Source organism: Mobula hypostoma, chromosome 4, assembly GCF_963921235.1.
Source record: "Mobula hypostoma chromosome 4, sMobHyp1.1, whole genome shotgun sequence".
Classification (NCBI taxonomy): Eukaryota; Metazoa; Chordata; class Chondrichthyes; order Myliobatiformes; family Myliobatidae; genus Mobula; species Mobula hypostoma.
In genome coordinates this window covers 5,283,960-5,304,941 of record NC_086100.1, presented here as the reverse complement: position 1 = coordinate 5,304,941, position 20,982 = coordinate 5,283,960, and the positions used below count along the sequence as shown (strand labels likewise).

The window sequence follows — 20,982 nt, the reverse complement described above, 5'->3', positions numbered from 1 at the left end:
GAGAAATTTTAGGGAGCTTGATAGCAAGCTGAATAACAGTACTTCCAGAGTTGTAATTTCTAGATTGCTGGACACAAATGCTCGTTTAGGATCATTTGTATGATCGTGATGGTCGTCGGAGGGTTATTTGGCGCTCTAGGGTTGTTTTGAGGTGACAGACTGGCAGGCACGCTGTGCGCCACATGAAGAGGATATTGATGGGCTCACGGAGTGAATCACTGATTACATGAGCTTCTGCGTGGACTGCAATGTTCCAGCAAGAACTGTCCTATGTTATTCAAATAGCAAGTCATGGGTGACAAAGGACATTAAGGACATCCTGAACGCTAAAAGGAGGACGTTTAGAGATGAAAATAGGGAGGAGCTGAGGGCAATACAGAGGAACCTGAAAGCCAGGATCAGGGAGGCTAAAGACAGGTACAGGAGGAAACTTGAGTGGAAACTCCCACAGAACAACATGAGAGTGGTCTGGAGAGGGATGAGGATCATCACTGGGTTCCGGCAAACTAGCAACCGAGGAGCGGAAGGCAGTGTGGACAGGGCCAATGAACATAAACTGTTCGTGAACAGATTTGACGTTGTGGTCCCTGCCCGTCCCACACATGAGTCTTCTGTTGTCGGCCCTCAACCAACACAAAATCCACTCTCCCCTCTTACACCTCCTCACAGTCCCCCACCCTGCTCTCATGACTATACCCCTTCCCCATACGAAACCACCAGGGTGGGCTTCACAGCTGAAAGGGTGGGAAGACAGCTGAAACGTCTCAACCCAAGCAAGGCTGCAGGACCGGATGGTGTCAGTACCAGGGTGCTCAAAGCCCCTGCCCCTCAGCTATGTGGAGTACTTTGCCATGTATTCAACCTGAGCCTAAGGCTCCGGAGGGTTTCTATACCGTCGAAGACGTCCTGCCTCGTCCCTGTGCCGAAGACGCCGCGCGCTAGCGACCTCAATGACTACAGACCGGTGACATTGACCTCCCACATCATGAAGACCCTGGAGAGACTTGTTCTGGAGCTGCTCCGGCCTATGGTCAGGCCACACTTAGATCTCCTCCAGTTCGCCTACCAGCCCCGACTAGGAGTTGATGATGCCATCCTGGACAAGCCAGAGAGCACTGTGAGGGTCATGTTTTTTGACTTCTCCAGTGCGTTCAACACCATCCGCCCTGCTCTGCTGGGGGAGAAGCTGACAGCGATGCAGGTGGATGCTTCCCTGGTGTCATGGATTCTTGATTACCTGACTGGCAGACCACAGTACATGTGCTTACAACACTGTGTGTCCGACAGAGTGATCAGCAGCACTGGGGCTCCACAGCGGACCTTCTTGTCTCCCTTTCTCTTCAACATTTACACCTTGGACTTGAACTGCTGCACAGAGTCTCGTCATCATCAGAAGTTTTCGGATGACTCTGCCATAGTTGGATGCATCAGCAAGGGAGATGAGGCTGAATACAGGGCTGCGGTAGGAAACTTTGTCACATGGTGTGAGCAAAATTATCTGCAGCTTACTGTAAAAAAAGACTAAGGAGCTGGCGGTAGACCTGAGGAGAGCTAAGTTACCGGTGACCCCTGTTTCCATCCAGGGGGTCAGAGTGGACATGGTGGAGGATTACCAATACCTGGGGATACGAATTGACAATAAGCTGGACTGGTTAAAGAACACTGAGGCTGTCTACAAGAAGGGTCAGAGCCGTCTGTATTTCCTGAGGAGACTGAGATCGTTTAACAACTGCCGGACAATGCTGAGGATGTTCTAAGAGTCTGTGGTGGCCAATGCTATCATGTTTGCTGCTGTGTGCTGGGGCAACAGGCTGAGGGTAGCAGACACCAACAGAATCAACAAACTCATTCGTAAGGCCAGTGATGTTGTGGGGATGGAACTGGACTCTCTCACAGTGGTGTCTGAAAAGAGGATGCTGTCTAAGTTGCATGCCATCTTGGTCAATGTCTCCCATCCACTACATAATGTACTGGTTGGACACAGGAGTACATTCAGCCAGAGACTCATTCCACCGAGATGCAGCACAGAGCGTCATAGGAAGTCATTCCTGCCTGTGGCCATCAAACTTAACAGCTCCTCCCTTGGAGGGTCAGACACCTTGAACCAATAGGCTGGTCCCGGACTTATTTCATAATTTACTGGCATAATTTACATATTACTATTTAACTATTTATGGTTCTATTAGTATTTATTATTTATGGTGCAACTGTAACGAAAACCAATTTCCCCCGGGATCAATAAAGTGTGACTATGACTATGACTGTGACTATGTAAAAACGCTCCAATAAAGTAAGAAGAGCACAATTTCGCAAGTGAATGCATGGCTGCGGAAATGGTGGAGGCGACAGAGGCTCAGTGATGAATCATTGGGATTTCTTCTTGAGGACGGACGACCTGTACAAAAGGGGCGGTTAAGACTGAACCAGAAGGGGACCACTTCCTTGCAGGCACGTCTTTTTCCGGAGGATTTAAACTAATGTTTCCTGTGATAGCGCTGAGGATCGGGAACTGGGTAACAAACACCGACAGTGCATAATGAGTCTGCAAGCAAGGAGAGGCTGATCGTAGGGCAAATTGCAGAAAAAAGGATGAGTTACAATTTAAATGGCAGACAAAAGAGAAAAGGATGAATATAGGTCTGAGGGTGTTATATCTTAATGGGTGTTCTCTGTGGAATAAGGTAGATAGAACAGCGACAGACTGGCATGTATGACGTTGTGGGCATCACTGAATCCTGGCTGACAGAAGAGCACAGCAAAGAGCTTAGCGTCAACTGTACACTTTGTATCTAAGCGACAGGCAGGTAGGCAGAGGTGTTTGTTTAGCTCTGTTGGTCAAAGCAGAAATCAGATCATGAGAAAGTGATGGCATAGTGTTGGAATGTGTTGAGTAGTTGCGGGTGGAGCTTAGGAATTGCAACGGTAAAAATACCCTGAACAGTAGTCAGGATGTGGGCTACACATTACTGCGGTAGATAGAAAATGCATATCAAAGGGGCAATATTGCGATAGTCATGGGGGATTTTAAAATGCAGGTAGTTTGGGAAAATTAGGGAGGAGCAGAATCGTTTAGAGACAACCATTAGAAAAGGCGACTTTTTAGAGCAGCTCGCTTTTGATGCCACAGACGGGGCATTTGTCCCGGACTGGGCGTTGCACAATAAAGCGGATTTTATTAAACAGCTCACGGCAAAGGGACCTTTAGGGGTGGTGATCATCATGTGACTGAATTCACCTCGGAATTTGAGAAAGAGAACCTGATTTCAGTTGTATCAGTATTACAGAGGATTAAAAGTAATCACATGGGGCAAAAGCGACGAGCTGGCCAAAACTAACGACGACAAGGATGCAGTGATTGGAATTCCTCGAAACACTTCTGAAGACGCAGGGTATGTACATCCCAAAGAGTAATAATTATATAATTATTCCTTATTGTCACAACTGTGGCTGAAAAGAGCCACACACACACATATATATATATATATATATATAAACAAATAGACGGCAAATATACCAAACAAAATTACTGAGAAGTTAGAAGAATATTGGCATTTAAGAACCAACAGAAGACAACTAAAATAAGTAATTTTAATTTGAGCAGCACGGTAGTGTGGTGGATAGAACAATGCTCCAAAGTTCCAGCGAGTTGGCTTGAATTTCCGCTGCAATATGTACTTGAGTGCACATGATTAAATTGACTGCAGTCAACATGGTCTCCTTCAGAGAAAACTCTGCCTGGCAAATCTGTTGGTATTCTTCGAGAAAATGCCAAGCAAGATAGAGAAAGGAGAATCAGTGGACGATGTCATACACACAGTGGATCAGTAGATGTTTGAATCTTCAGAAGGGCTTTGACAAATTGTAGCACATGGGGTTGCCTAACAATTAATTAACCCATGGCGTTACAGAAAAGATACCAGCGCGGATAAAACAGTGGCTGATTGGCAAGAGGCAAAACCTGGGATAAATGGAGCCTTCTCTGGTGGAGGAGAAGGTAGCTTTTAGGAAGTACAGTAGCTGCAGAAGGACTTAGACAGATGAAGAGAAAGGGTAAAGAAATGGCAGGTGTAATGAATTGTATTATCATGGACCTTGATAGAAGAATTTACATGATTGACTCATTTTAACATGAAGAGAAGTACAAAGATACCGAGGCACAAATGAATTTGGGAGTGCCTGCGCGGGATTCGATGAAGGTTAATTTACAGGTTGATTCGAGATGAGGTAGACACATGCGATTTGGCATTCATTTCTAGAGGACCATTATGTTAAAGCAAGGATGTAATGTTGAGAATTGGTAAGTGTGACGTGTCTTGAATTATCCCTATGAACTGTGCTTTTGAAAAGAGAGAGAGAGAGAGTTGTTCGACACCAGGCACCTTGTTACTAAGACAGAGAGAGAGGCGAAGACTGCTTTGAGATGGTGTTATGCTTTCTCTGCAGCAGGTTTCTACTTTGCAAGGACACTGGCAGCTTCTGTGATTTTACAGAGAGAGAGGGAAGGGAGGAGCTACTTGATGGACAGCTGCTGTTCACCACGGTGAGATAAATAGAAGGTCAGCCAACAGACTGACAGACACATTATTTTGGACACTGAATTAGCGTTGTTGTGCCCACAGAAAAGGTGGGTTGTTGGAGGATCGATCAGGCGGATCGATCAGTGGCTCTCGCAGTGTGAAAAGGGTGTGAACGATGAGGAGTTATTCGTGTGTGCCATTCTTGCCTGGGTTGATAATTCCACCACAGAAGAACGGTCCCCTTTGTGGTGGTCACAGTCGGTAACTTCTAAAGGATTTGGGAGGACAACGGGAAGAAAGAAGGCGTGAGCTCACCTGAAGACTCAACCCTCTCTCTCTCTCTATCACCACTCAACTCCATACCACGAACTTCACTGAACTTTACTCATCATCGTACGGCTATCTATTTGCCCCTAGTCCTGAAGAAGCTTGGTTTTCATATACTTCCACACTTATACATATCTAATCATTTCTAACTTGTGTTGTATATCTGATTTTATTTTACTGTATTGTGTAGTTACTAATAAATACCATTAGTTAATAGCAATAGCGGACTCCAGAGTGTTTTTCAGTTCTGCTGGTTCTTTACCTGTCTTGGGGTACGTGACAATAAGACACTGGAGACGTCTCACTTGGAGTATTGTGAGTAGTTCAGGGCCCGATATTTAAGGAAGGGTGACATTGGTGAGGGTTCAAAGGAGGCTCTCATATATATATATATATATATATATAAATCCCGGTTTGAAAGGACAGTCATATGACGGGCGTTCAATAGCTCTGGGCCTTTTCTCGCTGGAATTCACAAGAACGGGAGACACAATTAAGTCTTAAAGTCTGTAAACAATGGATGTGGAGCGTATATTTTCTATGGTGGGCAAGTGTAAGACCAGAGCACACAGCCATGGTTTCGAGGAACGTCATTTTTTGAACGAACATGAGGAGATTTTATTTTAGCCAGAAAGTGGTAAGTATGTGAAATGCGCTGCGACGGCGGCTGTGGAAGCAAGGTCAAATGGTTTACTTAAGGTAGAGGTTGATGATTCCTAATTACTCTGTGCAAAGAGAGAAACAGGGAGGAGGTACGAGATTAGGACTGAGAGGGCAATTGGATCAGCCATGATGAAATTGCGGTGCAGACTCGATGGATCAAAGGGGCCAATTATTATCCTATGTCTATGATCTTAAGGAAATCAGTACTAAGCCATAGATATTGGGAACTGATTACACTCTGAGGAACTGTAGTTATACCATCCTCTTTTGATTTCTTGGATCTCTGAAGGCAAATGCAATGTTGGCATTAATTTCATGACGGCTAAATTATAGAAACAAGATTTCAATGCTGAGGTTTTATAAAGTATCTGCCAGATCTTACATGAGGGGTTTTGAACAGTTTTGTGCCACTAATCTAATGTTGAATGTGATGACGTTCGAGAGCGTCCAGAGTAGGTTGACAAACATAATCACGAGGAATGCTTGTTGGCTCTGGGTCTCTACTCGCTAGAATTTAGAATAATGCAGAAGGATGTCATTGAATACGATTGAATTATGAAAAACACATACAGAGTGCATAGGTACAGGATGTTTCCTCTCGTGAGGGAGCCTGGACCAGAGGGCACAACCCCAGAATAGAGGGACGTCGATTTAGAACAGTGATGAAGAGGATTTATTTTTCGCCGAAGTGTGATGAATCTGTGGAATTGATTGCCACAGGTGACTGCGGAGAACATGCAATTATATGTACTTAAAGCAGAAGTTTGTTGGTCTTATGTTAGCTAGGGTGTCTGTGATTACGGGATAAGGCAAGAGAATGTATTTGGGAGGGGCCATGGATCAGCCACGTTTTGGAGGAGCCCACTCGTTTTGCCGAATGGGTAAATTCTGTTCATATGTTTTGCCGTCTTTTCATCTTTTATTGTTACGTGTTATTTATAAAGGTCATATATTTCTGTCAGCGAACTGAACTTCTTCTATGAATGCCTTGAGCCATGTTTCAATTTCGCAGTGTCTGTGGAGGACTAACTCTATGCATTCTTGTTTTTATACTACAGTTGAGCAACACTTAATGCTGTCAGGTGGAGGCAGCCCTTGTGCAGGGCGAGTGGAGGCAAGCAGCAGGTTACCTTCTTTCGTGATCCTCTGTGGTCGTAATTGGGGTATGAATGAAGCCCAGACTGTGTGCAATTTCGCCGGCTGTGGTGACGCCGTATCTGCATCAAGGAATTCACAATTTGGACATGGACAATGGCCCGTTTTGCAAGCAGAACTTCATTGTAATGGTACAGAGGGCGACCCATGGAGGTGTGAGAGGAGAATCTTAGCTCACAGTAACTGCTCTAAGGAAAGCGAAACAGCCGGCGTTATTTGTTCGGGTAAAGTCCTATTTTTTTGTATTCTCCATAAAATTGGGATCACGCAACAGGCCACCAAAAGCACCGAAGGACATAAATGGGCAAGAACTAATAGTTTATCACACATACTACCGATCAGAATGATGGCTGAAATCTTTATGTGGCCATTTTATTGCAACTAACCGATTAGGCAATTCAATGTCTAGACAAAATTCTAATGTAGCATCGAGTGTAAAAATATCGAAAAATGAAGCAGAGAAAAGGTAGATATTTAATCTGAATGCAGAAGCAAAGTTCCAGGTACCAACTGGATTTATCAAGTAGTAAATATAAAGAAGGGGGTGGGCATGTATTTATTTGCTTATTTAGCGTTACAGCGCACTTTTGGCCAATGGGCCTGGTCGCTCAGTAACCGACGTATTTAGCCCAAGCCTAATCACAGAATAGTTTACAATTTGAAATTAATCAATTAGTTGGCTAGTCCGTCTTTGGACTATGGTAGGAAATCGGAGCACCCGAAGCAAACCCCAGCTGCTATTGAGGAACATTTTGTAATATAAATAACGCACTTATGTGTAAACGCAATATTTAATGTGTGAACTCTGTGAAAAATTATAACAAAATTTCGCCAAATTACTATTTTGACAACAGTTGTGAGGACATATACAGCAAGTAAGAAGAGGCTGACTGTATATGTTTAGCAATTATCAGAGACAATACTTGTTACCGTCAAACCCGTTGCCTTATAAACCGCGATGCATACAAAATGTATACCTTTTACACTGCGTCGCTTAAAGAGGACCGAAACACGGAGGTAGGAAAATATTTGGAAATCCGCCGAGCTGCTGATCTGCACAGGAGTTAAATTCACGGTCTGGGAGAATATTCGGCCCATATGTCATCCGTGCTATCATCCTCCGGACGACAGGTCTTAGATCTGCAACGATGACTATGCATTCAGCTACAATTCAGGCCGCGGGGTGCGTGGTGGCATACCAATCCTTCCCCGTTTTCAAAGTGTAAAGAATGCGTTAACCTCTTTGGACAAGGATGTTGTTGCCAGTAATGCTGCCAGACCTCGTTTCATAGTCCGGTATAGAATGCAAGCCCTGCCACGACTGACGGCTGGAATGACACTTGTGGTTTGTCGAGTTGACTATAGGCTCTTTGGTATCCATGAGACACCTCCGGAGGCCGTTTCTCGATTGCTTGTAAAGATCAGAGTCGGCTGATTTGAATGTTGCAGACATCAACGTTATCAGTCAGTTTAAACATGAGAAGACCATAAGACCATAAGACAAAGGAGCAGAAGTCGGTCATTCGGCCCATCGAGTCTGCTGCGCCATTTTATCATGTGCTAATCCATTCTCCCATTTAGTCCCATTCCCCTGCATTCTCACCATAACCTTTGAAACCCTGGTTAGTCAGATACCTATCAATCGCTGCCTTAAATCCACCCAATGACTTGGCCTCCACTGCTGCCCGTGTCAAAAAATTCCATAGATTCACCACCCTCGTACTAAAAAAAAAAAATCTTCGCGTTTCTGTTCTGAATGGGCGCCCTTCAATCCTTAAGTGATGTCCTCTCGTACTAGACTCCCCCATCATGGAAAACAACTTTGCCACATCCACTCTGTCCATGCCTTTCAACATTCGAAATGTTTCTATGAGGTCTCCTCTCAATCTTCTAATCTTCAAGGAATACTGTCCAAGAGCTGACAAACGTTCCTCATATGTTAACCCTCTCATTCCAGGAATCATTCCAGTGAATCTTCTCTGTACCCTCTCCAACGTCAGCACATCCTTTCTTAAATAAGGAGACCAAAACTGCCGACAATACTCCAAGTGAGGTCTCACCAGCACCTTATAGAGTCTCAACATCACATCCCTGCTCCTATACTCTATTCCTTTAGAAATGAATGCCAACGTTGATTTCCGGCTTCTGAGCAAGATTTTTCAGTTTAGTACAGAGTCTTCAACACACTTACAGATTAAACCAGTGATTGTAGTGACAAACACATCTAGATAGGTAGTTGCACAAATAAACATGGGCTAGTGTACGCTCTCAGGCGCAAAGAAGGTCACCTGTTTCCCTGAATCAGCACTTAAGTAAATTCTGTAATAAATCAACTCATTTCAGCTTCTGCTTCTATGTAGGGGCAAGAAACAGTCTCAGGTGGTATGATTTCCAAAGTAAACACGGTTAGATCTGTTGGCTTTGCTGCAAGATTCCAAATGAGTCGCTAGTTGTGTCAGCAGATGATCACAGGATCTCAGGATCCTGGTTAATCTCACTGTCAAAGATCCGCCATGACTGAATTGCGGAGCAGACTCGATGGACCAACTGGCCTAATTCTGCTCCTCTGTCTTATGGTGCTGTGATCTTATGGCAAATGGAATGTCATGCTTTTTGTTGTTGTTGTTGTTTTCCGTCAGCAGTCTGGTGCAATACACAACAATAAAAAGTATACAAATTATAATAAGAACAAATATAAAAATGAATTAAATCGAAAATAAAACATTACAAAGAGCGAGGTAGTATACATGGGTTCCCCGTCCATTCAGAAATCTAACTTTGAGAAGAAGCTGTTCCCAAAATATTGAGTGTGTTTCTTTAGGCTTCTGCATCTCCTGTTTCATAGTAGTAATCCGAAGAGGTCCTGAGTGTTTGTTTCATTAATGTCAGATTCTGCTTCTTTGAGGCATCGCTGAAGATGCTGTCTGTGATGGAAAGTCAAAGGTGGTGCTGTCCGCCTTTGCACTATTATGCAGTTTTTCCAGATACTGTGCAGCAGAGCCTCCACAACAGACTTTGCTGTAACCAGTCAAAATGTTCTCCACGGTACATCTGTAGAAATATGTGAGAGTCTTTAGTGACATACTAAGTCTCCCCAAACGCCTAATGAATTTAGTTATTGTCATGCTTTAATCTGTGTATTATCCTTTAAATCTGGAGTTTTATTTTCATCTAATATACCGCAGGACATAGAAAGCCCAGACTGATTGATGGATACGACGAATGCTCTGGAAGATTGGAGATACAGCATGGAGAGACGTGGGGCACCGTGTGCGATTCGAATTGGGATTTACAGGACGCAGGCGTGGTGTGTAGATCATTGAAATGTGGGGAAGTGATATCAGTATTAGGAGGGGCATACTTTGGAGAGGGCAGTGGTCCCATGTGGCAGGATTCCTATGAATGCCAAGGCAATGAGACCATTATCTGGGATTGCGCAACCACACCAAGAAATGGACACAACTGTTCGGGTGGAAGTGCTGTGAGCGTCATTTGTTCAGGTGAGTGTTTCAGTAGTTTATACAGCTGGATTTACATAGCGGAGAGAACTGACTGCAGGATTAAACAGTGCATTAGTCCTGATGATTTGGTTGGTAAATGCTAACTCTTCAACAGAGAAGTAAATATCAGAGGACAAAGGGTATATCAGAATACTGGATTTCAAAGTTCAAAGGTAAATTTATTTTTGAAGACACTAAGATTAATTTTCTTGCGTGTATTCACAGCAAATAGAGAAAAAAATGTTGCAATAGAATTCGGCAACTGTGCTCGTTGATATGCACGTATCAGGTAGTCATTATTTCATTCCTGCGGCACAGTACTTAATTCACTTCTTGTAGCGCTTGCCGAGTCTTGAGCTAAGCAAAACAACGTTACTAGTCTGCTTGCACTCGACCATGCCTGAGAAAGTGGTCTATCGAGTCGACTGACGCAGAAGACCTCCGGTATTCGTTTTGAATTTAGATATTTCCTTTTAGCCGCGGTGTTGGCATCTAGTCTGAGAGATTTATATAACTGCCCTGTTTGGCCTCGCGTTTGTTGTTCTCTTTTCCCTTTAAACACTATTCGCATTAAAATACATGAATTATCAACCTGCTTCAGTGTCTCTCTCTCTCCGCACTTGGGCCATATCTGAATGCAGTGACAATAAATCTCGAAGCACACACAAGACAGACACAGGAGAGGGAGAGCAGTTGATCTTGGCCCTGTGATTCATTGGTCAGGTAGGAGAATAGCTACAGGGAATTGAATCTGTTCTAAATGATGCAATCTGTACTGCAGCAATGAGACAGATAGACTCGTGCCGACAAGTCCAGTCTCAGAGAAACAGCAATCATCCCTCGCAGTAATTGTTTAGTAACTCAACGCAAACAATCGGAATGATGTGCCTGCAATTTTTGCTCTTACAAACACCGTCACCGAGGTCACTGCGGACAGCCAGCTTCAGCTGACAGCAATTAGCGTTCTTGCCAAAGCAATTCAGCAGCCTCAGGCCGCCCCAGTACCTCTCCCAGCATCTAGCAGGTTCTCGTTTCCTGCTGCCCGACAACCTCTGACACTACTGCTCCCACATTCGGCCTGGTTCAGAAATGCCTCCTGCTTTCCGACCACCACGGAATCACTCGACTGTAAAAGAACCCAGTATTCCATCACCGGGGGATCTCGGTGGCTGCCGGAATTTCATTAGCGAAATGCGAGCTGATATCCCAAGACCTGCCTGTACATTTTGGTCATGATGCACAGAAATAGACGTACGTGGTCAATCTCCTAGGTGCTCCTACACTCAAGCAGTTCAACGCCTTACGGGAACAAAGATACACTGCAGCCCAGTCGTTCCGGCATTTCGTTGCAGAGTTAAGGAGGATTACTGCCCTTTCATTACCTGGTAAGCCTGTCCACTAACTTCAGGAGATGCGGCAAGGCGAGGCATGGGGAGGGCCTCAGCAGTCAAATTCCGCACATTTGCAGTCGATCCGGGATGGAAAGCATAATCTCTCCTCAATGCCTTCCCGATGGACTGAACGAGGAATCGTTCAGTCGCTGTCTTGAAGAGCAAGATTGTCTGGATGATCTAATTAATGTGGCTTTTCTCGTTGAAGACCGGGAAACTTTGGCGCAGAGTAAGAATATCTCAAGCATGCCACATACCACCTAATCGCCGTCTATCCTTTCTCTCTCCCTGATCACCCAGCACCCAGTCCACGGAAAGTCAATGGGAGTGGGGCGCATATGCATGTTTCAGGCGAACTGAGAGTGGCACAGGACTGCTTCAGGTCTCTATTGTGGTGATACAGAACAATTCCCGGCGGCATTTCCCAAAGGTCCGGTAAAAGGATGCACGTCAGCAATGAGGAAACTCTGTTGAGTCGCTTCTCCCTGCAATCAGTTTCCCCTAATTGTGTTATGTTCGCAGCTTCCTGGTCGTGGGGGTCTCGAGCCAATGAAACTACGTCATTTATCGACTTTGTTGCAGCCGGGAATGTCATGGACATCTCTGTAGCTCAAAGATGGGAATTCCCAACTCAGGAACTGAGAGAAAGACCATGGGTGGGCGATCTCAGAGCACTGGCCAGATCCAACTTTCCACCGAACCTGTCAAAGTTGTGCTCGAATACAACCATAGTGAAGAATTCTCCTTCTATCTGGTCGATTCGCTTGAACTGCTAATTGTGCTTGGAAATCCCTGGATATCCCGACGTAACCCACGGAATAATTGGTCTGTTAAATCACTCAGAGTGGAGACCGGCGTGGTTGTCTACCAGTCTGTATCCAGCTCCACCTAAATCGTGTCCTGTGCCCTAGGATATGGACCTGCCTCTGATTCTGGCTGAATATACGAATCTTCTTGAGGTCTTCAGTAAAAGCATCTCCCTGCTTCATACCAGACAGACGACTTCACCTTCAACCTCCTACCTGGCACTAACCCTCCGCAGGACCGGCACTTTTCCCTCTCTCTCGTCCTGAAACGGTGGTATGGAGGAGTGCTTCAATGAGGCAACGGCTATGGGGTTGATTGGTACATCATCATCTCCGGCAGGAGCACGTTCCGTCCCAACATCGATTATTGGCCCTTGAATAACATCACTGTGAAGAGTAACTACCCTCTTCCGCTGGTGTCTACATTCGAACTTCTCAACAGAGTACTATGATTTCCGAAATTGATCCACTCCATGCTTGTAATCTGGTCCATGTGAGAGGAAGAGATGGGTGGAAGACAGCTTTCAACAACTCTCATGGCCACTATGAGTACCTTTTGCTGCCTTTTGATCTGGCCAACGCCCCCGCTGTTTTCCAGGCCTCAATTCACGATGTGCTCAAAGACATGCTGAAACAGTTTGCTTTTCTGTATTTAGTCTACACCCTTATCTATTTCCGTTCTCATCAGGAACACGTCCAGCATTCCTGGAGGGTTCACAGACGGCTCCTCAAAAATAACCTGTACTCTAAACACGAGAAATGCGTATTGGGGCTATGTCTTACCCCATTTAGTGTTCAAGTGGAGGGTAGTAATGTTCAAGCAGGTACAAGGTAGCTCAAACCATCCACGGTCAAACAGTTACGGCACTTCATAGGGCTTGCGAACTTTTACTCTAAAACATCGGGAATTTCGGCTCCCGTAAATATCCTCACCAGAAAGAACTTGGCAGGATTCCATTCGACAGACGGTCTCGACCAAGCATTTTCGGAGCTGAAGCGAAGTTTCACAGCAGCTGCTGTGCCGCACCACCCTGACACATCACTGCCATGCATGGTCGATGTCGGCTTTGTAACGGATAGCCGGCTACACTCCTGTGCTTTTCTTCCTGTCGCTTGACTCCTGCCGATAGTAACGACGATATTGCGAATCGCGACAATTTAACTGTCGGTGAGGCCTTGGGGGGGGGGGGGGAATGGCGGCATTAGTTGGAGGGGGAAGAGCGTCATTCTTGATCTGTGCAGATCACAAGAAACTGTCCTACATTCAGGACGCAAAGACACTCAACTCTCGTTAATCCAGGTGGGCTCTCTTCTTCACCCGGTTAATTTTATCCTCATCAATCGTACGGGCAGCAGAATGCTAAGACCGAAGCTGTTTACAAGCAGGTCGACGGATCTGAGAACGCTGGGAAAAACAGGGCCGTTAACTGGAACTCTCAAACGGAGAACTATATGCCAATACCATGTGAAAGCGAATATTTAAATATAAAACGAATGCCACTCGTCTTCAAAGGCAGCCCATTCGATTGTCCACTCTCTCAGTCAAGGCCGAATGCAATCAGGCAGTGTAGTGTTGCTGTACTTTGTTCAAGTCCCCACACACGCTACAACAACGAAAGGAAAACAGTTAAATACCGCAATAATAAATAATAACTAGCTATCATGTGCATATTCACGAACGTAATTGTCGAATCTGCTGCTTTGCCGAGTCTCCAGTTGTGATAGTGCACCCTAGGCGCAGCTCCTGAGGCGTCACAGATCCCTCCAATTACACACGGTTCTGGAATTTCTCAAGATGAACCGCACAGTATAGACCAGGGAACTATCTACCAAGCGGGTGGGAGGGGAGGTGTGGTGACTGAGAGGGGCGTGCCTTTCGAAAGGCGATGAGGAGGAATTTTTTTAGCCAGAGAATTGTAAGCATCTTTCCCCTGATGTTTTTGATCAAAAGGACAAAAGGGACTGCGGTTAACTGGCGGCAGGGACAATTGTTCGGGGAGAGTGGAAGTATTACGCGGCGAAACATGGGGAACGGTCTGCGATGTTTTCTGGGATTTAAAGGATGCCTCTGTCGTCTGCAATCATCTCCATTGTGGACCAGTTTTATCAGCGAAAGCGGGAGCATTCTTTGGTGAGGGAAATGGCTCGATTTGGAAGGACGTCACTGAATGTCGCGGTAATGAAATGCGTTTGAATGACTGTCGCATTTCATCATGGGGAGACCAACCCTGTACACACCAAAATGACGCCGGCGTTATCTGTTCCGGTAGGTGATTTGACAATAAGAATCGGCCACGCTTATCATAATAATAATAGTTCGAAAGTATTAATAATAATTCCCTCCCCCCCCCCCCGTCTTTATTCCCGGACGTCCTGTCCCATGATCATCTCGTATCCCTTTTGCCAATCACCTGTCCAGCTCTTGGCTCCATCCCTCCCATTTTGGATCTCCTCCTCCCACTCCAACTTTCAAATCTCTTACTAACTCGTCCTTCAGTTAGTCCTGACGAAAGGTGTTGGCCTGAAACGTCGACTGCACCTCTTCCTAGAGATGCTGCCTGGCCTGCTGCGTTCACCAGCAAATTTGATGTATGTTGCTTGAATTTACAGCATCTGCAGAATTTCTGTTATCAGCTCTCCAGGCAAGCATTTGCAATGGCGAAAAGAAATATACACCACTAAACTTAAATGATACCACAGCCCAGGAAAATGAAAACGTTAACCGACGCTAGAGCAGGACCCTGTAGGGAAGACATCCCCACAATCTGAGAGACCAGGTGTCGACAAAGAAGCGTTCCACGCCTGACTCAGAGCTGTAGACCTCCTCTCTGAAACAGAGGGGTTCCTTGTGCAAATACAGGACCAGGTGGTTAACACAAAAAAATATCAGAAATACACAGCTGAAGAACAACAAATTAAAGGTGATAAATGTAGAAAATGCTGGGCAAAACCAGAAACAATCCAACGCATTAGAGGATCCTGTTGCAGTTTAACACAATTTGATTACTTATACAGGGATAGTCAAGTGGCAAACATCATTCATCAGAATCTTGTTTTAAAACACAAATTCATAAATGTAATCTCACCTCAGTAAAAAAAAATAACAGTGATCTATTTTTAGAGTCAGGACACCACAAATTATATTATAATCGGTCACTAATTACAGATAGGACAATATAAAATTACCGTCCAGATATAATGGAACAGGATAAACAAGGAAGAACACAAATATAAACAAAGAAATCTTAAAGCAATCAGTAAGTGAAAAGCACCAGAAATTTGCTGAATTAAAAGAGGCAATTGGAAGACTTTGGAACATGATAAGATACACATTGTAATAACAACTGTTGTCACTACACAATAGCATAAAACCGTTATGGCTGCACAGTATTACTTATGTGAATCTTCAAAAAACCACAACACTTAACACCACAAGAATAGTCCGAAAGTGCCTCGTAATTGTCAATTGAGCTGGCTGGCTACGACCGTGCCGCGGGGATTACAAGCTTCAGCAGATTTTTAAAGAAGGATAATAATCATAATAATAATCAATTATCTATGAAAAGTGCTGACTAAAAACAGGAAATTGAAACACAATAGAACAGGAACAAGGAATAAAGAAAATTTTCCAGAAACAGAGGTTTGCTTCTGGCAAGACAGGTTAATCCAAAAGTATTATCAATAATCCATAATAAAAGAACAACAAATTAAATATGATAAATGCAGAACATGCCAAGTGAAACCAGAAACAATCCAACACATTACAAGATCATGCAGAAGTGTAACTCAATCTGATTACTTGCACAGGCACAATCAAGTGGCAAATATCTTCCACCAAATTCTTGCTTTAAAATACGAACTGATGAAATATGTCAGACCTTATTATAAATACAATCTTGATCTAGTTTTACAGTCAGCTTCCCAAAATTTATATCACGGCAGATCCGTTATTACAGATAGGACAATTCATAATCACCATCAAGATATGATAGTACAGATAAACAAACAAGATCAATAGGTATAGCCTTTCCAAACACACATGACATACAGAAATCAGTTATTTAAAATCACCAGAAATTTGTCGATTTAATGGAATTACATTGCTCCGCTAGTAATATCTGCAACTATTATCATCCCAAACGCACTCCACAATGATATTAAACAATTAGGACTACACAGTAAAATCTACATTAATCTTCGGAAAGACACAATATTAAACACCACTTGAATAGTCCGAACGTTGTCAGACATTAAGAAATGAATGTGCTTGGCTATGTGACAATTAATACAACGAATTCAGCTAGCTAAATGAATACCTAGTTGATAGAGACTGGCATTGTACCGTATAACTGGAAAATTACAAAGGTTACTCCGCTATTTAAGAAGGGTGGGGAGCAACATAAAAGAAATTCTAGATCTGTTAGCCTGACATCAGTGGTTGGGAAGTTGTTAGAATCGATTGTTGGGGATGAGATTACGGAGTACCTAAAACCAGATTACCAAATAGGCCAAAACCAGCATGGTTTTCTGAAAGGAAAATCCTGCCTGGCTAATCTACTGACATTTTTTTTGAGATTACACGCAGGATAGGCAAAGGAAATGCAGTAGATGTGGTGTACTTCGACTTTCAGAAGGCCTTTGACAATGTCCCACACATGAGGCTGCTTAGCAAGATAAGAGTCCATGGAATTACAGGGAAGTTACAAACATGGGTGGAGCATTTTGTAACCGGTACTTTTTACGATGTATGTACAAGATTTGGACTATGGAATTAATGCATTTGCGGCTAATTTTGCCGATGATACAAAGATAGTTGGGGGATCGTGTAGTGTTGAGGAAACAGAGAGCCACCAGAGAGACGTAGATAGTTTAGGGGAACGGGCAAAGAAGTGTCAAATCAAATGCAATGTTTGGAAAGTGTATGGTCATGCACTTTGGTGGAAGAAATAAACGGACAGACTATGATTTAGATGGGGAGAGCATTCAAAATGCAGTGATGTAGAGGGACTTGGGAGTCCTTGTGCAGGATACCCTAAAGGTTAACCTCCAGGTTGAGCTGGTGGTGAAGAAGGAGAAGGCAATATTGCCATTCATTTCTAGAGGTACAGAATATAAGAGGAACGATGTGATGTTGAGGCTCAGTAAGGCAGTCGTAACACTTGGAGTATTGTGTGCAGTTTTGTTCTCCTTATTTTAGAAATGAAGTACTGACATTGAAGAGCGTTCAGAGAAGATTCACGAAAATGATTCCAGGAATGAAAGGGTTACCTTATGAGGAAATTAGGCTGTATTCCTTGGAGTTCGGGAGAATTGTGGCGGGGATCTCATAGAAAAAAAATCTGAATGCTAAAAGACCTGAACAGATTAGATATGACAATGTTGTTTATGGCACCTTATCAAAGGCCTTCTGGAAATCCAATTAGAAGGCACTTACTTCCGCACCTTTGTCCACCCTGATTGTTCCTTCCTCGAATAACTCTAACAGGTTTGTCAGGCAAGATCTATCTTTACAGAAATCATGGTGAATTCTCCCTGCGCGGCAGAGTGTAGTCTGAACGTAAGAAGCGAAGGTGCTTTGCTATTGTTTTGTTGCTTTTGCTGTTGCTGCTTCAGTGGTTCTGCCCAGCGTTGTGGGAATGCTGGGCTGGAGCGGGCATGCATGGCGACATTAGGGGTCTGCCCCTAGCTCTTTTGTTAGTTCATGTTGGCTGTTTTTAAACATCAGTGAATATTGAAATTGTCATCAGACGTACTGAGCATCTGAAGAGCCAGAGGAGCTGAGTTCGTGGCATGAAGTTATCAGAAATAGCCGAGGAATGTAATTCAAAATGGCCTCTTGATTGTGGAAACAGCTTCTGGTTGTGCATGGGAATAAATACAACTCGTCTGCAACTTGCAAGGCAATGGAAATTTAAAAAAAAATCCGTAATTATAGCTCTATATAACAGTCGTGCTCTGGAATCGACTTGCTATGTAAGCTGCAACCAAGGCCAATCGATTTGTACAACGTAGAATTACCATGCTAAATTGTCTTTGCATCATATGTTTTACAAACAATTTAAAAGCGACTTAAAGTGACGGGCAATTGAAAGATTTTAATCTACAATCCGAAATCATGAGGGCTAGTTTATTTCTGTATTGGTCAGAAAATATCCTATCATCACTGTTACATTACATAAAATAGTCACGGAAACAGATATAGCAGTGTGCAACTCTGCCATTTGGAATAACTCAAACGAGTTTCTAATTGTGAAACATGCAAATTCCCAGCAATCCCTCTCCATTTTCTTGGTTTTATATATTTACAAGGATGGAGCTTACAACACATCTCTGAACAAATCTCTGTAGTATTCTCACCTGACACGGCTTTAAAGTTATTATGACACTGTGACTGTGTATTCACTACAACAAAGACGCTGCGCCATGGAAACAATACGGAAATTCACTAACCAATCTGCAGCAATGATTAAGAGTGCACCTGCTGATGTGCTTTTATCATAAAAAAACGAATATCTTGGTGGTTCATCCATGACTTACAAATATTGATAACCAGTTATTCACTATTAACTAATGGATTAATGCAATCTATGTTAACCTGACAAAATAAAATACATAAAAATAAAGAAATATATAAATAAGAATGTAGCTCAAGTAAATATTATATTAACGTTAAGTAACTACATATAATAATAAATGAAGAACTTTCAGTGCTGAAACTTCCTGAGAACATAATTATTGAATACTAATTATCTATAATCCACATTGGTTCATATACAAACTTAAATTTTCGGCCGCTAATTAACAATAATTTCAAGATAATGCATAAAATAATTTAAATAATTGAAGCCCATGCATACCTATACTATTTCAATGAGTTTTCGGCTAAGCTGCAGGGTTTAAACTTCGTAAACATCTCTGTTGAGCATATGAGCCTAAAATGACAGATGAGCTATTCACCCAATCAAGTAACATCAGCAGCAGGTTATCCTCGACGGATGAAGTTATTGTAGAAAGACTACAGCACATGATATTAAAATCCAGCTTTGTCTTCAGAAGTTATTTTCTGAGGGACGGAGCAAAGTAACCTAACTTGCTATGATGGTGCATATTTCTGATAACATTCACATCTGAGGTTCACGAACCTCCGGCCAACCTTCCCTCCAAGATGATCTGAATCATCACATTCCTTGAGTCTGCCAGGTGTCCTCTGTCCACCACGGTTAGGTCATGTTCTTAAAGTATGGTGGAGCGTAAGCATTTTATTCTGTTTCTTCCCAGTAACAGTCGCATAGCATATTTACAAAAGAGTCTAACTTAATTATTTTTAACCAGCTTGGACACATGTGGATGTGTAACTGTTGTTTACAATATGCTGATGCTGAATGTCGAAGGACATCGATAACCAATTATATTTTTCAGCGGATCACTGGCATTTGCGGCTGGCTGCTGGAGAGGGCCGATGCGATGGCCGAGTGGAGGTTTATCACAGCGGTGTCTGGGGCAAAGTGACTGACGATTTGTGGGATTTCAAAGACGCAGATGTGGTATGCAGGCAGCTGAAGTGCGGCTCCGCAGTAAATGTTTACAACCACCGGAAGTATGGAATTGGGAAAGGACCTGTGATAATGAGCAACGTCAATTGTACTGGAAGTGAATCCTACCTCTGGAACTGCACTTACACACAAGCGGAGCATTTACTTCTCAGTGGTGATGTTGGTGTCTTTTGTTCTGGTAAGAACATTCTGTTCCTTCATAAAGTATGTACTCCTGTGCAGTGATAGAGTGTGTATTCTCTGTGCTAATATGCCATTCAAATGGATCTCATTTGCTGTGGTCTTCTGGATCAAACTACAATTGTGATCATTTTTACCTAACGAACAATTCAATTAAATTTAAAAGACACGACTTCCGCACCAAGTTATGATAACAAAGGATAATCTATCACAACTTTAGCCTTCTAGTTTCCCTGTTTCCACTTACATATGGAAGGCAAATATCCACCTAATACTGTTACTGTTAGCCTTTCCACAATTCTGTCGTGGTGAAGGGTCTTGGCCCAAAACGACCACTCTGCATTCCTGGAAAGATGATTCCTAACCTGCTAAGTTCCACCAGCAATTTGCGTGTGTAAGTCTTCATTTGCAACATCTGCAGAACCTCTTATGTATATCACAATTTACAGTTATCTTTACTTACATGTACATGTTGAGATATTGATACGGTTGGCCATCGCCACAGTAAGAGCCCCAAACTGTTCTAATTCAAGTTTACAATCACATTCTAAGGGCAGTGGTAATCACAGCTGCACACACACACACACACACACACACACACACACACACACACACACACATATATATATGTATGTTACGCACTCCTGTCAGATCAAGTCTGCGAAAAATTGAATTACAGACTGGAAGAAATTAAGAAAGATTGCACTTTCAGAAAGTGCAGAAAAATGTTGAATGGATGTGAACAATCTGTAATCCATCGCTAATATCCTCAGTTCTTCAAGGAACAATTTTCAAAACGTGGTTGCTCATAGACTGTTTGCTCCAATCCCATTCAGGAAGAGGCTACGTAGTATCCACGGCAGGCAAACCAGACACAAAAACAGTTACTT

General features: G+C 43.3%; 1 protein-coding gene across 1 annotated transcript in view; it reads left to right on the top strand.

Annotated features, from left to right (window-relative positions):
* The window catches only part of LOC134345051 (deleted in malignant brain tumors 1 protein-like), an 82,430-nt gene that overhangs the window by 37,550 nt on the left and 23,898 nt on the right, over window positions 1-20,982 (top strand). The window contains exons 6-9 of the mRNA XM_063045184.1: window positions 6,566-6,886; window positions 9,848-10,162; window positions 14,311-14,625; window positions 19,779-20,090. Of these exons, the coding sequence (XP_062901254.1) occupies window positions 6,566-6,886; window positions 9,848-10,162; window positions 14,311-14,625; window positions 19,779-20,090 (1,263 nt within the window). The remainder of the gene's footprint in view (window positions 1-6,565; window positions 6,887-9,847; window positions 10,163-14,310; window positions 14,626-19,778; window positions 20,091-20,982) is intronic.